The 12,344-nt window shown below is 44.8% G+C and overlaps 1 protein-coding gene across 3 annotated transcripts in view; it reads left to right on the top strand.

Moving 5' to 3' along the window:
• Tmem170a (transmembrane protein 170A) overlaps positions 1 to 11,045 on the top strand; it is a 129,551-nt gene extending 118,506 nt beyond the window's left edge. For all 3 annotated transcript variants that reach the window (XM_071604957.1, XM_071604956.1, XM_027933186.2), the window contains exons 6-7: positions 171 to 329; positions 10,756 to 11,045. In XM_071604957.1, the coding sequence (XP_071461058.1) occupies positions 171 to 329; positions 10,756 to 10,846 (250 nt within the window). In that variant the 3' untranslated portion in view covers positions 10,847 to 11,045. The remainder of the gene's footprint in view (positions 1 to 170; positions 330 to 10,755) is intronic.
• The last annotated feature ends 1,299 nt before the right edge of the window (positions 11,046 to 12,344 follow it).

The following is a 12,344-nucleotide window of genomic DNA, read 5'->3' as shown; positions in this document are numbered from 1 at the left end:
CACAGCAGCAACTGCCTGGGCAACTTAGTGAGACCCTGTCTCAAAATAACAGTAAAAAGACTGGGGTAGAGCACCCCTGAGTTCAACCCCAGTACTGTTAAAATAAATTTTTAAAGAGAGAGAGAGAGGCATCAGAGCTTTTACATGTTTCATGTTTTCTCTTTCCTTAGGTTAAAAAGATCAAGTGGCATGAGCAGCCTTTTGGGGAAAATTGGATCCAAGAAGCAGAAAATGAGCACCCTTGAGAAGTCCAAATTGGACTGGGAGAACTTCAAGGAGGAGGAAGGGATAGGAGAAGAACTTGCCATCCATAATCGAGGGAAAGAGGGGTAAGAAGGAGTGGATTGGATTCCTTTGACCTCCACAGAACTCTGGATGAGTTATTACAGACACTCTGCCCAGCCTCAGCAAGCAGGAACTTTTCATGGTGAAGCGAAAAATATGCTTTGATTTGTCAAGTGGCGCTCTGTGCTAACGTGGGGCAGGTCTCGTCAGTGAGGAAGCCACCAGGGTGAAGGGAAGGAGGGAGGGTATGCTGGCAGCACTGCTCTGGGCCAGTCACATCTGCCAAGCTGAATTTGCTAAATCATAGCTCCAGTGAACTCCAAGTCACATGGTTTATTCACATGGTCAGATCTGGCTCATGGCTGCAATATTGGCCTAGTCTGGACCATTGAGCCTTCTGGGAAAATAGTCATTCAAATGCTTCAAAAGCAGAGCCAACAGAGAGTACTTAGGTGTTGTCACATTATTTTGAGGTTTTTTGTTCAGTTTGGTTTTGGTTTGGTTCTTGTCATTGTGGCCCTAGATGGGGCTTCACCCTCACCTGTATGAGGCACAGACTCTCAGACAGCATTCCAGGCCTCCGCTTGAACCCCTCTCTCTTTCCTTTGGAATACTGAGAGGGTGTCTGTGAACTCTTTGTTCAGTTGTAAAAGGGTCTCTTCCTTGTCACATTACTTTTCCTGATAATTGGATTTTAAAATGAGAAAGAAATGGGGTTCCACAAGGAACAGAGTTACAGTAGAAGCGTGTCTGTAGCCCCAGGTCAACATTCCCCACCCCTAACAGTGAAAGTGTTGATTGGCCTCTCCTACAGCTGAGGGTGCTCATCAGCCCCACCCTCACAGTAGGATCACTGTCAGCACAGGAGGTAAGATGGAGGCTCATCTCCTTCACTGATAAAATTGGGATAATGATACCACTCCACCATGTGGTTGTGAGGATCTCATGAAATAACACATGTAAATACCTGCATTGCAAGTACAAATTATTCAGGCTATTAATAACCTAAATTATAATTAAGATGTGGGGGGGGTTGGGTGGAGCCATATTTCTAAAATAGTCCTCAACATTTTTTGAATGAGTCTGAAAGCCAACCATTATGTTTTAAAATAAAAAAGTGTAAATGATTTTGTAAGCTTGTCCAGGGATCAGATCCAGGTCAGTGTGTTTAAGTGGAAAGCCTTAGTACAGAAGCAGGGGCACCAGCACTCCCCAGGGAAGGCCTGGGTGGAGTGAAGACAGAAATTGGTGTGGCTCTGACATCCGCCCAAACCTTTTCTCTCTGGTTCAGCTCTAATGACTCAGCTCCCTGCTATTCACTTTTTTTTTCCCCTCTTGTTCACGTTTGCACAAGGATCTTAAGCTATACTTCCATGCTTCTCTTGAGTATTGATTATATGGGTTGGACATTGTTCACTCTGCTCAAGCCAACAGAGGTCTTATAAAAGTAAGGAATGGCACTATTGAAAATAAGGGAAAGTTAATAAAAGAAGAGAAAACAGGATTAAAAAGGACATCTTCCCAATAAGGACTTTTTCAGGTAGTGGAAAAAATGAATTAGGGAACAATTAATAGCATGCCACTGTTTTTAATTATATTTTTTTATATATGTATGTATGTATGTATATGGTGCTGAGGATTGAACCCAGTACCTCACACATGCTAGGCACATGCTATACCTCTGAGCCATGACCCTAGCCCCTAGCATGCCACTTTTGTGTTCTGCTTTTCCCTCCTATGTCTGAGGCTCTTCTCCCCCCAACTACCACAACTAGATGATTCCAGAGGTCTGATTGTATTTTTCCAGTGCAGATCTGGTGACTTCTGTGCTCTGCCTTGGCTCTTCATGCCTGCCTTCTTCAGTGCACAGCTAACACCTCCGCTTACTAACCTTTCTCAACTCCTGCAGGCAGATTATTGAGGCCTGACTCCTACTCCAGGGAAGGGATTACAGCTCTGAGGCTCACCTTAGCTAAGCCTGAGAATGCCTTAGAACATTCCCCAAAGTTCAGGCAATAAAGCCACCCTGGATAGAACTGCTTTTGAATTGAGTCTAGAATAGGCAGATCAGAAATACCTATATCTTTCAATCACTCCTCAAGGGATTCTAATGCACAGCTGGGGTTCACAATCACTAGACCACAGAATCAAAATAATAGAGCCGAGAGCCAGACAACCAGTTGCTGGCCAAGCTTTCCCAGCACACACACAGCTAGAGAGCCAGCTTCAAAGTAGGTAATGTTGAGATGTGTGAACAGTACCAGCACTGAAAAGAGGGAAAGATGTTGACAAAATGAGCATACTGAGCCAGGTACAATGGCCTATGCCTATAATACTAACTGCTTGGGAAGTTGAGGCAGGAAGATGCAAGTTTGAAGACAGCCTGGGCAACTTAGCAAGATCTTGTCTCAATATAAAAAATAAAAAGATCTAGGCATGTAGCTCAGTGGTAGAGCACCCCAGGTTCAATCTCTAGTTCTGGGGGGAAAAAATGTATATACTGAAATTTCTAGAATAAGAACAGTATATATAATTTCTGAGTAAGGGATGGAGAAAAGATGGAATGTTGTTTTTTTTTTTTTTTAAAGTAATCAAAGAAGATAGATTAAAAAAAAAAAAGAAGAGTTACAGAATCAGGCCAGGCACAGTAGTGCATGTCTGTAATCCCAGCTACTTGAGAGACTGATACTGGAAGATTACAAGTTCAAGCCTGGGCAACCCTGTCTCAAAATAAAAAGGGCTGGGATATAACACAGTGGTGGACCATTTGCATAGCATATGGGAGGTCCTGGGTTCACTAGTACTGGAGAAAGAAAGCTGAACACAGTGGTGCATGCCTATAACCCCAGCAGCTCAGGAGTCCAAGGTAGAAGGATTACAAGTTCAAAGCCAACCTCAGCAACTTAGGCCCTAAGCAATTTAGTGAGACCCTGTCTCAAAATAAAAATGGCTAGGGCCAGGCGTGGTGGTGCACACCTGTAATCCCAGTGGCTGAAAGGCTGAGACAGGAGAATTGCGAGTTCAAAGCCAGCCTCAGCAAAAGCAAGGCATTAAGCAACTTAGTGAGACCCTGTCTTTCAGTAAAATACAAAATAGGCCTGGGGATGTCGCTCAGTGATTGAGTGCCCCTGAATTCAATCCCCAATACCAAAAAGAGGAAGGAAATAAGGAGGGAAAGGAAAAGAAAAGGCAGGACAAAGAGGGAAGCACACAATAGAATGGTGGGTTTAAGACTAAATTTATTAATATTTTAATTAAGTAAACTAAATGCTCTAATTAAATAACAGAGATTAACAAATTAAATTTTAAAAACCAGGCTGGGGATATAGCTCAGTTTAGAAGGCTTGCCTTGCATGCACAAGGCCCTGGTTCATTCCTCAGCACCACAAAATAAATAAATAAACAGATAGATAAATTTTAAAAACCCAGCAAACTGTTTGGTGTTTTAAAGACATTTGCCCCAAATATAGTATGTAGGACTATTGAAAATTTAAAAATGGAGAAAATAAATCATGCAAATATTAATCATGAGAAAGCTGGTGTAGCCATAGTAATATTAGACAAAATAGATTTTAGGTAAAAACATTACCAGAAATAAAGGAGTCTCTTTGTGATAAAAACATCCATTTCATCTGGGAAATATAACAGTTTAAATTGGAGTGTGCCATTTGGCATTACCTCCTGAAGCTCCACATAGTCATTTCCCTGTAATTCTGCAGTTCTATTCCTAACTTATTCCCAACAGAAAATCAGTTATATATTCTCTAAAAGACACACGTGACTATGCAAGTAAAATGTGATCTCTTCACTCTATGGGATGCTATTCAGCAATGGAAATGAACATGGATAAATTACAATAACAAAAGCAAAAAGAGCTTTATGATTCCATTTAGGCGATGGTCAAAAACAGGCAAAAGCTATATGTTCATTAGGTCAGTTGGTGAAAGAAGCAAGTCACAAAAGAATACACCCAGTGCAATTCTGTTTACATCAGATTCGGAAGCAGGCACAACTAAGCTTTAATCTTGAAGAAACAAAAAAACTTGAAAGCAAGAAAATGAGGTCCCAAGTCCTGCACAAGCTTATCACACCTGGTTAGTTTGGAGGTGTAGGGTAGGAATTGTGCAGGGGCCTCAAGGCAGGCAGCCTTTTACCCCTTGACTCAGTGACATCCATGTCGGCACTTGTTTTATAATGATTCATTTGCCTTGCTCTGTGGGGCAGCAGGGTGGGGTGCTGGAGACTGAACTTAGGGTCATGGACATGGTAGGCAAGAGCTCTACCACTATGCTATATCCTGGGCCCCTTTTATTTTATTTGGTTATCTCAACCTCCTGAGTAGCTGGGATTACAGGCAAGCACCACCACACCCAGCTGCCTCGCCCATTTCATGAACTCTTCTATTCATGGGTTATATTTACAATAAATAGATTTCAAATCTTGGCCCTGCCACCCACCTGCCATGGGTACTAGCCCCAGTTTATTCATCAAAAAAGTGGAAATTCTTTAATATAACTCTCAGGATCCTTGTGGGAATTAAGTAAGTTGGGAAAATGCCTGGCATGTTTATAAATAGGAGCTCCCTCTCTTTCTCTGGCCCCTAGTCCTCTGCTCAAATTTCTTTTCCCACCTGCCATTACTGACCACACCAAGACTCGGGCCTTCCTGGAAAGCTAGATGCTTCATCCATTTAATTCTGTGCCAACTCTTCAGGAATTTTTTCCACATCAGTAAGAAGTAGAGCTTTGAGACATCTTCTTTTACTCTCCCTGACTGGCTTTTCTCTCTTTGCTGAGCTTTTCAACTTGGGGATCTGGGCCCTGAGCAGCCATTTCTTCTCCCCAGGGAAGCTCACTTTCAAGTTTCAAGACTTGGCTACCATTTTCTGCTGATGGATTAAAAAGCACACTATCGCCTCCCTTGACTGGTATCCCCTCCCCTGACTGCTCCACTGAGCTCCAGACTGAGGTGGCATCTCCATATGATGTCCAACGCACATATCAATGTCCAGAACCAAATACTTGGTCTCTCTCCATAAATGAACTCCCTCCCTCAGACTTCTCAGAAAAATGCCACCATCACTGTCCAGCTACTGTTAGAAGAAAACTGGGTCATCGTCCCCGATTTCTTATTTTCACCACACCCAGCAAGTCTAGTTGGTGCTTCTGTCCCATCAAAGTATTTCAGCCCATCCTTCTTTGTGTGATTCCCCCCAACCCAGTGTCAGCTAAAGATCCCTGATCTGCCCCCCCCCCCCCGCCTCTTCCTCGACCTTTTCATCCCTTCTCCCCCTGCTGCTGAAATGATGGTTTATTTGAGACCATTTTCATCTCCCTGCAGAAAGCCCTGCAGTAGCACTTCCAACAGGCTTTGTCTCCTTGGCCAGACCCTCCCTGAGCCTTTCCCTGCCCACTTCTGCCTCTTCTCCCCTGCTTGCTGGAACTTGGCCTTACTGCTCTCCTGTAGCACTCCTCCCCAGAAGGCTTTGGTTTGCCATCCAAGACTTGACTGGGACACCACTCTCTAGAATAGCCCCGTGCCCCCTCAATCACATCACCCTCTTTAATTTTTCCCATTGCATTTATTGGCTAATTCATGTTGTTTTTTGATTCATTTTTAGTAACCCTCCAGAGCAGGATCTTGTTCCCAACTCTGTACCAGCACCCAGAACAGCCCCCATCCCAGAGCAGGTGCTGCACCATTGTGGTATCTAAATGCCTGTTTCGCTAGCTAGTAAATAGCCGTGACTTTGTTTGGCGGCCTAATAGGATTAGCACTAGCCACCCAGAAAAGATGGGCATAGTACATCAGAATGATGTCTCCACCCAGGCACCTTTTTCAGTCAGCAATTTGGTTGAAATGCTTGTGCCAGAGCCAGTTGTCTGCCCAGCAATGAATTTCTGCTTTTTCTCTGAGCCTCAGCCTCTAGGCCCATGCAGCACTCCAGACGTGTCAGCAGACCCCCCTGGGTGTTGTGTGGTTTCCTCTAGGCCGCACACGAGTTTCCTGGTAGTGTTCAGCAGCAGCAGTTCAGTATCTGCCAATGCCAAGGCAGAGGCCAGCAGGCTTAGGGGAGGGGACCGATGAATGCACAGAAAGAAGAAAAACACAGCTTGGTCATTACTGCTGCTATCCGTCCAATCAATTTGAAGGTCAAGGAGCTTGTGATTGGAAGCCAGGTGTCTGTGATTCAGAGAGGCCTGAAAAAGAAGGCACCAGTGAAAATAATATTCGAAAGAATCTATCTCCATGACCTCCAGGAGTCCTCTTCTAGAGCCATCACAGCCGTGAGGTGGTACAGGAAGAAAGCAGTGGAGAAGAAACTGAATTAAAACCATCGCCCTTTGAGTCTGGCCCTCAGAATATTTGCGAGTTAGGTCCTGGGTCAGTATGGGCATGCCTGTGCCATGTTGGGCAGTTTGCTTCTTTCAGTTGCATTTCTCAGGGCAGAAAATTCTCAGTACATCAATCCCAGAGCTTTATTCTAGGAACTGAAGTTTACCCCCTTTCATCCCATGTTTGTGCTGCCCCCCGAATGCTTACTTGGGGAACTGAATGCTGGCTCTGCTTGGACAGCCTAATATTGATGCAGCCCTGCCAGGTAGCGCACACCTATAATCCCAGCCACTCAGGAGGCTGAGGCAGGAGGATCACAAGCCAGCCTGAGTAACTTAGCAAGATCCTGTCTCAAAATAAAAAAGAAAAAGGGATGGAGGTGTAGTTCAGTGGTAAAGCACTTGCCTAGCATTCATGAGGTTCTGGGTTCAATCCCTAGTACCACAAAACAATAATGATGATGATGATGATAATAACACAGTTGTCCTGTGAGTTACCTGTGCATGCTTCAGGTTGCCCTGCCTTCCCCATGCTCCTCCTCCTGACCAGTGTGCAGTAATAAGATGACCATATGACAGAGATTTCAGAGATCATCTTGCCATTGCCCCCAGCTCTGCCCACCCTTAAAGCTCACTGATCCCTAGAAGGGTGGGTTCCCAGACAGGAGATATCAACATCTTCCCTGGTAGCATGCCTTCTCTCTTATTCACATTCCCATGTTTCTCTCCCTCCCCGTTGTCCTGGATTTCAGGGAAATTGTGGCAGAAAAGTAATTTGGGTTAGAAGATTCAAAAGATGTCAGAGCCTGTTGAGTCTAACCTGGTTTTAAAAGGAAAAACTAGAAACCCCTTAGGTTCTTGATACTATTAACATATTTTGTTAATGAAAATAAAGAGCTGTCACTTCTTAAATGGGCCACAAAGACAAAAACAGCAGGAAAGAATGATGCACCCCTAACCTAGGCTTCCCTATGGACTGGGCTTAATCAGGCTGACCCCCAGGAGGACTGGGCACAGGCCAGAAAAACACCAAGACAGAAAATGTGCAGAAGCCAGGATTCCCATTGCATCGTCAGACGGCAGGTCTGTTCTGGGACTGTGACCCACTTAAAATGCCTGAAAACTCTTGAGGGCTAGGTGAAGTGAAATAGGTGAACACAGGTGGCTTCCCAAGAGCCTTTGCCCTTTCTGGAGCATTCACTGTCTGAGTTCTGTGCCGGCTGCCCAGGTTCTGAGGCCATTTACAGGGCAGTCAAGTCAGAAACGGGAAGCAAGAATCCTGGAATCCAGATCAACTAGCATAGCTATTTTTTCATTTTATTGTTTACAAAGCACAATTCACAGTTTAATTGTTTTGTCAAAGACATATTGTCATTTTTACTCCTGTTTCTCCAAGAAGAAAAAATAAGGCACAGAAAATTAAGTATCTTGCCCAAAAGTACAGAGTCAGCCATGGAAGCACCTTTCCTGTCTCTTGGCCGTGGGGGAGTTGTGTCTGATAGAAGTTTTCTTCATGGTCAGCTTTTGGCAATAAACCAAGGCTGTCACAGATCCTGTTAGCAGCTGCTGATAGCTGTGAACAGGGGAATCAAGTCGCCCGCCTTGATGGCCTTTGTCTGGCTCGCCCTTGAGAATTCAGCTGCATCCTGCACATGTGCCCCTCACTGCTGTCTGAGGCCTTCCCTAAGCCTCAATTCTGCCTGTACCTGCCTGTTTCATGCCCATCCTGGGCTTTTCACTCAATGGTCTCAAGGCGGCTGGACCCAGCACAGCTTCCAGGAACCCTCAGTGGGGGTATCACTTCCTCTTTAAAGGAAAGTCAGGGAGAAGACCACAAATGCTCAAAGCCTCAGACTTCCTCCTCCTTCCCCTTCCTGATCTCTCAGCCAGATAGCCCTGGGAGTTCTCTTGAAACCCTCCCTCTGTTCCCCTTGCTCCCGCAGATGTTGGCAGCAGAGTAGTCTCTTGCTGAGGATCATCCCTCTGCACATGGATGGCTCTTCTGCCAGGGCAGTTAAAACACTTTATCCTCAAGACCCTGATTCCCATGTAGCCAGCTTCCCCCAAGCCCATGGTGCAGGCATGATTGGTTGCATCAGGAGGAAGGCCTTGGTCTGTTTTTGTTAGCAGCCACCTCTTGTGAACCTTGGTCTTTTAGTGATAGAAGTGAGTTATTTAGTTGTGTGACTACTCTTCACCACTCCAGGCTCTCTACTTTCTCTTGATTAGAAGTCCACAATATCTGCAGCTTTCCTCCCTACAAGGTATCTAAAATTTAATTTAACTGGGCAACTTGTATTTTCAGTTGCTAAATCTGACAGCGTTGAGCCTGGGGCTTATGTCAAGTTTAACAGTGGCCCTGCCCTAGTGTTTCCAGCCGTTACATCCTTGTTGACAGTTTTAACACAGCACCTCAGTTCCTGATCCAGCCAGGTGGTGGCTACTAGTTGCTGATAGCACACATCCCAACTTGGGCCATCTGTTGTCCTCTAGGACCCTGATGGAAGCTGGCTTCCTAAAATGTTGGTGGCAGCGCTAGCTACTATTTTATTGAGTGCCTGCTCTGTGCCAAGCATTGGGTGTAGACTTTTTCTTGAGTCCTCTCTGCAGCCCTTCAGAGTAGAAAGGATTTGTCTGTCTTATGTGTCTTGCCCAGAGTCACACAGCTAATGAGTGACAAGACTCACAGTCAGCTTCTTCTGGCCTCAGAGCCTGCAATTTCTGGCCAGCATTTGGTACTAGATGTAGAGTTAATGGCCACAGATGTAACTGGTTAGCAGGTAGGATGGACCTCGCTTCACAGGATGCTGTGGGGAGGGAAAGCAAAGCCTGAACTCAGCAAAGGAGCACAGGTTCCTGAACCTGGTAACATTCTCACATAAATGTAACAACCTTGTAGCCACAGATGCACATTTTCCACAGTGCAACAAAAGAAAAATTAGTGCAGAGATTCAATTATGTCTCCCATTTTCAATGGCAATTTTTCTCTCTCAATAGATTAATTAGCAGCAGAGATCTCCTCCCCCCAGGCAAATTGCAGCAGACATTATAGCAAGAAGGTGCATTAAAATGCAGCTGTGGTTCATTCAGCAGCCAGCCTCACTGGTGCCTGCCTGCTTTGGCCTGTCCTCCTCACACCCTGTCTTGGAGGACCGAGGGAGATCTGGGCCACTGACCTGATCCCAAATTAGAAGCAGAGTGCCAACCTCCTAAGGGGACCCTGTGTGGACCGCAGGTAGAGGCACTCAGTCTTGTTCCTTAGTGGAATTTGGGGAAGAGCCTCTCCTGTTACCTAGCAGAAGCAACCTGGCCCCAAACTGTGTGGAAGATGCCAGGGAGAGCAAAGGATGGTGGGAAGGAAAGAGCTAAATGCAATTAAATAGCCTCTAAAGAGTGCACTCTATAAATCTCAGCTTGCTTTACTCAGTAGGTCTTAGGACATTTTCTGTCCTATTTCTTCCATTTTCAAATGGTATCTTTGTGTGTTTTGAGATATACACAAAATATGCATAGCTTTCTCTCATCGCGAAACCAACACATTGCCACGACTGAAGAAATATGGAATCACCTTGTCACTATGAAAAAAAACAAGGCTCACCTAGCATTGCCCAGCCTGTGTGCTCCCTCTGGTTTGTACTAAGCTGGTGTTATTTCTTTTTGCTTTAAAAGTCTGTTACAAAGGTGTAGTGTTTTCCTACTTCAGTGCCTCTAGTTACTTTCCATTGATAAGCCGTTGCCTTGTCCTTTCCTTTTTAAAAGTTTTCTTTCAGGCCTGGGGATGTGGCTCAAGCGGTAGCGCGCTCGCCTGGCATGCGTGCGGCCCGGGTTCGATCCTCAGCACCACATACCAACAAAGATGTTGTGTCTGCTGAGAACTAAAAAATAAATATTAAAAAAATTCTCTCTAAAAAAAAATTTAAAAAAAAATAAAAGTTTTCTTTCATGTCTGAACCAGAATCATCTCTAGTATAGACCAAATGGAGTAGTTTGAATGTCACTGACAGGCTAGGCACCAGCTGGGCTCATCTGCATGTGATTGCTGTACAGCCTGGTTTATCCCTAAGGGTCAGGACAACACAGAGGAGTCACTTTCTCCTGTTGGATTCTGCTAACAAACATTTTTTTTATCTTCTAGGTACATTGAACGGAAAGCTTTTCTAGACCGAGTGGACCACAGGCAGTTTGAAATTGAACGGGATCTCAGACTGAGCAAAATGAAACCTTGATGTTCTGGGAGAATCCATAGCAGCTTAATCCTGTTGACAATGTGAGCTTTTTGTGCATCTGTGAAACATTTCCAGTGTTCCTCATCCACTGTTTCCCAGCAAGGTCTTTTTCTACTTTGAGGTTCTGTTTATGTATCTTGATCTCATGTGGTTTCATTCATTTTACTTTTAAAAGTTTGTCCTTAAATAAATAAATAAAAATCAGTCCTCTGTGAGGCTGGGGAAATGAAGAAGTCACCCATCTTCTCTGTGCTGTGCTGCAAAGTCCAGCCTGGGCCCAGCCAGCACATCCCAGGCATGCTGGGCTGGCAGAGCTCTGGCCAGCCACGCTGGGAGAACCGACCAGCCTGGGTGTGGATTTTCTGGAGCCAGGAGGCTCACTTAGGTGGAGGAATGCCAAGACCCTGGGCATTCGTTCTTGGTTCTGCTCAGGTTTCTCTCCTGATCTTTCTCTCTTCTGAATGGAATTCCTACTGATGTTATGTCAGGCCGAGAGTTAAAGATATATTATTACTGAACTGGGTTTTTCCCTTTATCCTTTTTTCCCCTTCCCAAAGAAGAGTCAACTTAGATGTGTTCTCACCTGAATAATTCTTTAACTTTTGGTTTGTCAGAGAATATTCTAAAGGCCAGGCACAGCGGCACAAACCTGTAATCCAGCAGCATGGTAGACTAAGGCAGGAGGATCACAAGTTCAAAGCCAGTCTCAATGGGGCTAGGGTTGTGGCTCAATGGTAGAGCACTCACCTAGTATAGGTGAGGCACTGGGTTCAATCCTCAGCACCACATAAAAAGATAAATAAATAAAGGTATTGTGTCCAACTACGACTAAAAAATTTTTAAAAAGCCAGCCTCAACAACTTAGTAAGACCCTAAGCAATGAGTGAGACCCTGCCTCAAAATAAAAAAGAATTGGGGATGTAGTTCAGTGGTAAATCACCCCCAGGTTCAATCCCCAGTACTGAAGGAAGGAAGGGAGGGAGGGAGGGAGGGAATATTCTAAAGAACTCTTTCTTTTTAGTACTGAAAAAAAATCAAAATTTTGAACTTCCTGCTTAGCATGAGACATTGTCTGGAGAGCAGCAAGGAGGTTAACAGTTGATCTTTGGTGAAGAGGGAAGGGGAGGGTAGAGACCATTCATGTTATTGAACCTTTTAGCCCCACAACCACTGCTGGGGCCTGGGAGTGGGTGATGGTGGGGTTCCAAAGAATGGGATCAGTTTTCTAAACTTTGGGTTTTTGGTGTGAATCGCCAGTGCCTCAGGCTTGAAGGGAGTGGATGACAGCCTTTGTGAGATGAGTGTTAGCTCACAGCAGGTCTCCACTTCCAGGCTGCCGATGTGTGGTCAGCATTTGTGACTACCAAAACCTGACTGGATGGTTAGGATATTGGGGTATCATTACCCAGAAAGGTAGTTTATAAGCTACACTTGAACACACTGTTCACATCCACTGTGATAGCAGGTTCTAGAAATGGTCATAGAGCATTTCAGGCTG

This window comes from Marmota flaviventris, chromosome 18 (assembly GCF_047511675.1).
Source record: "Marmota flaviventris isolate mMarFla1 chromosome 18, mMarFla1.hap1, whole genome shotgun sequence".
Taxonomy (NCBI): domain Eukaryota; kingdom Metazoa; phylum Chordata; class Mammalia; order Rodentia; family Sciuridae; genus Marmota; species Marmota flaviventris.
This window is presented reverse-complemented; position numbering and strand designations above follow the sequence as displayed.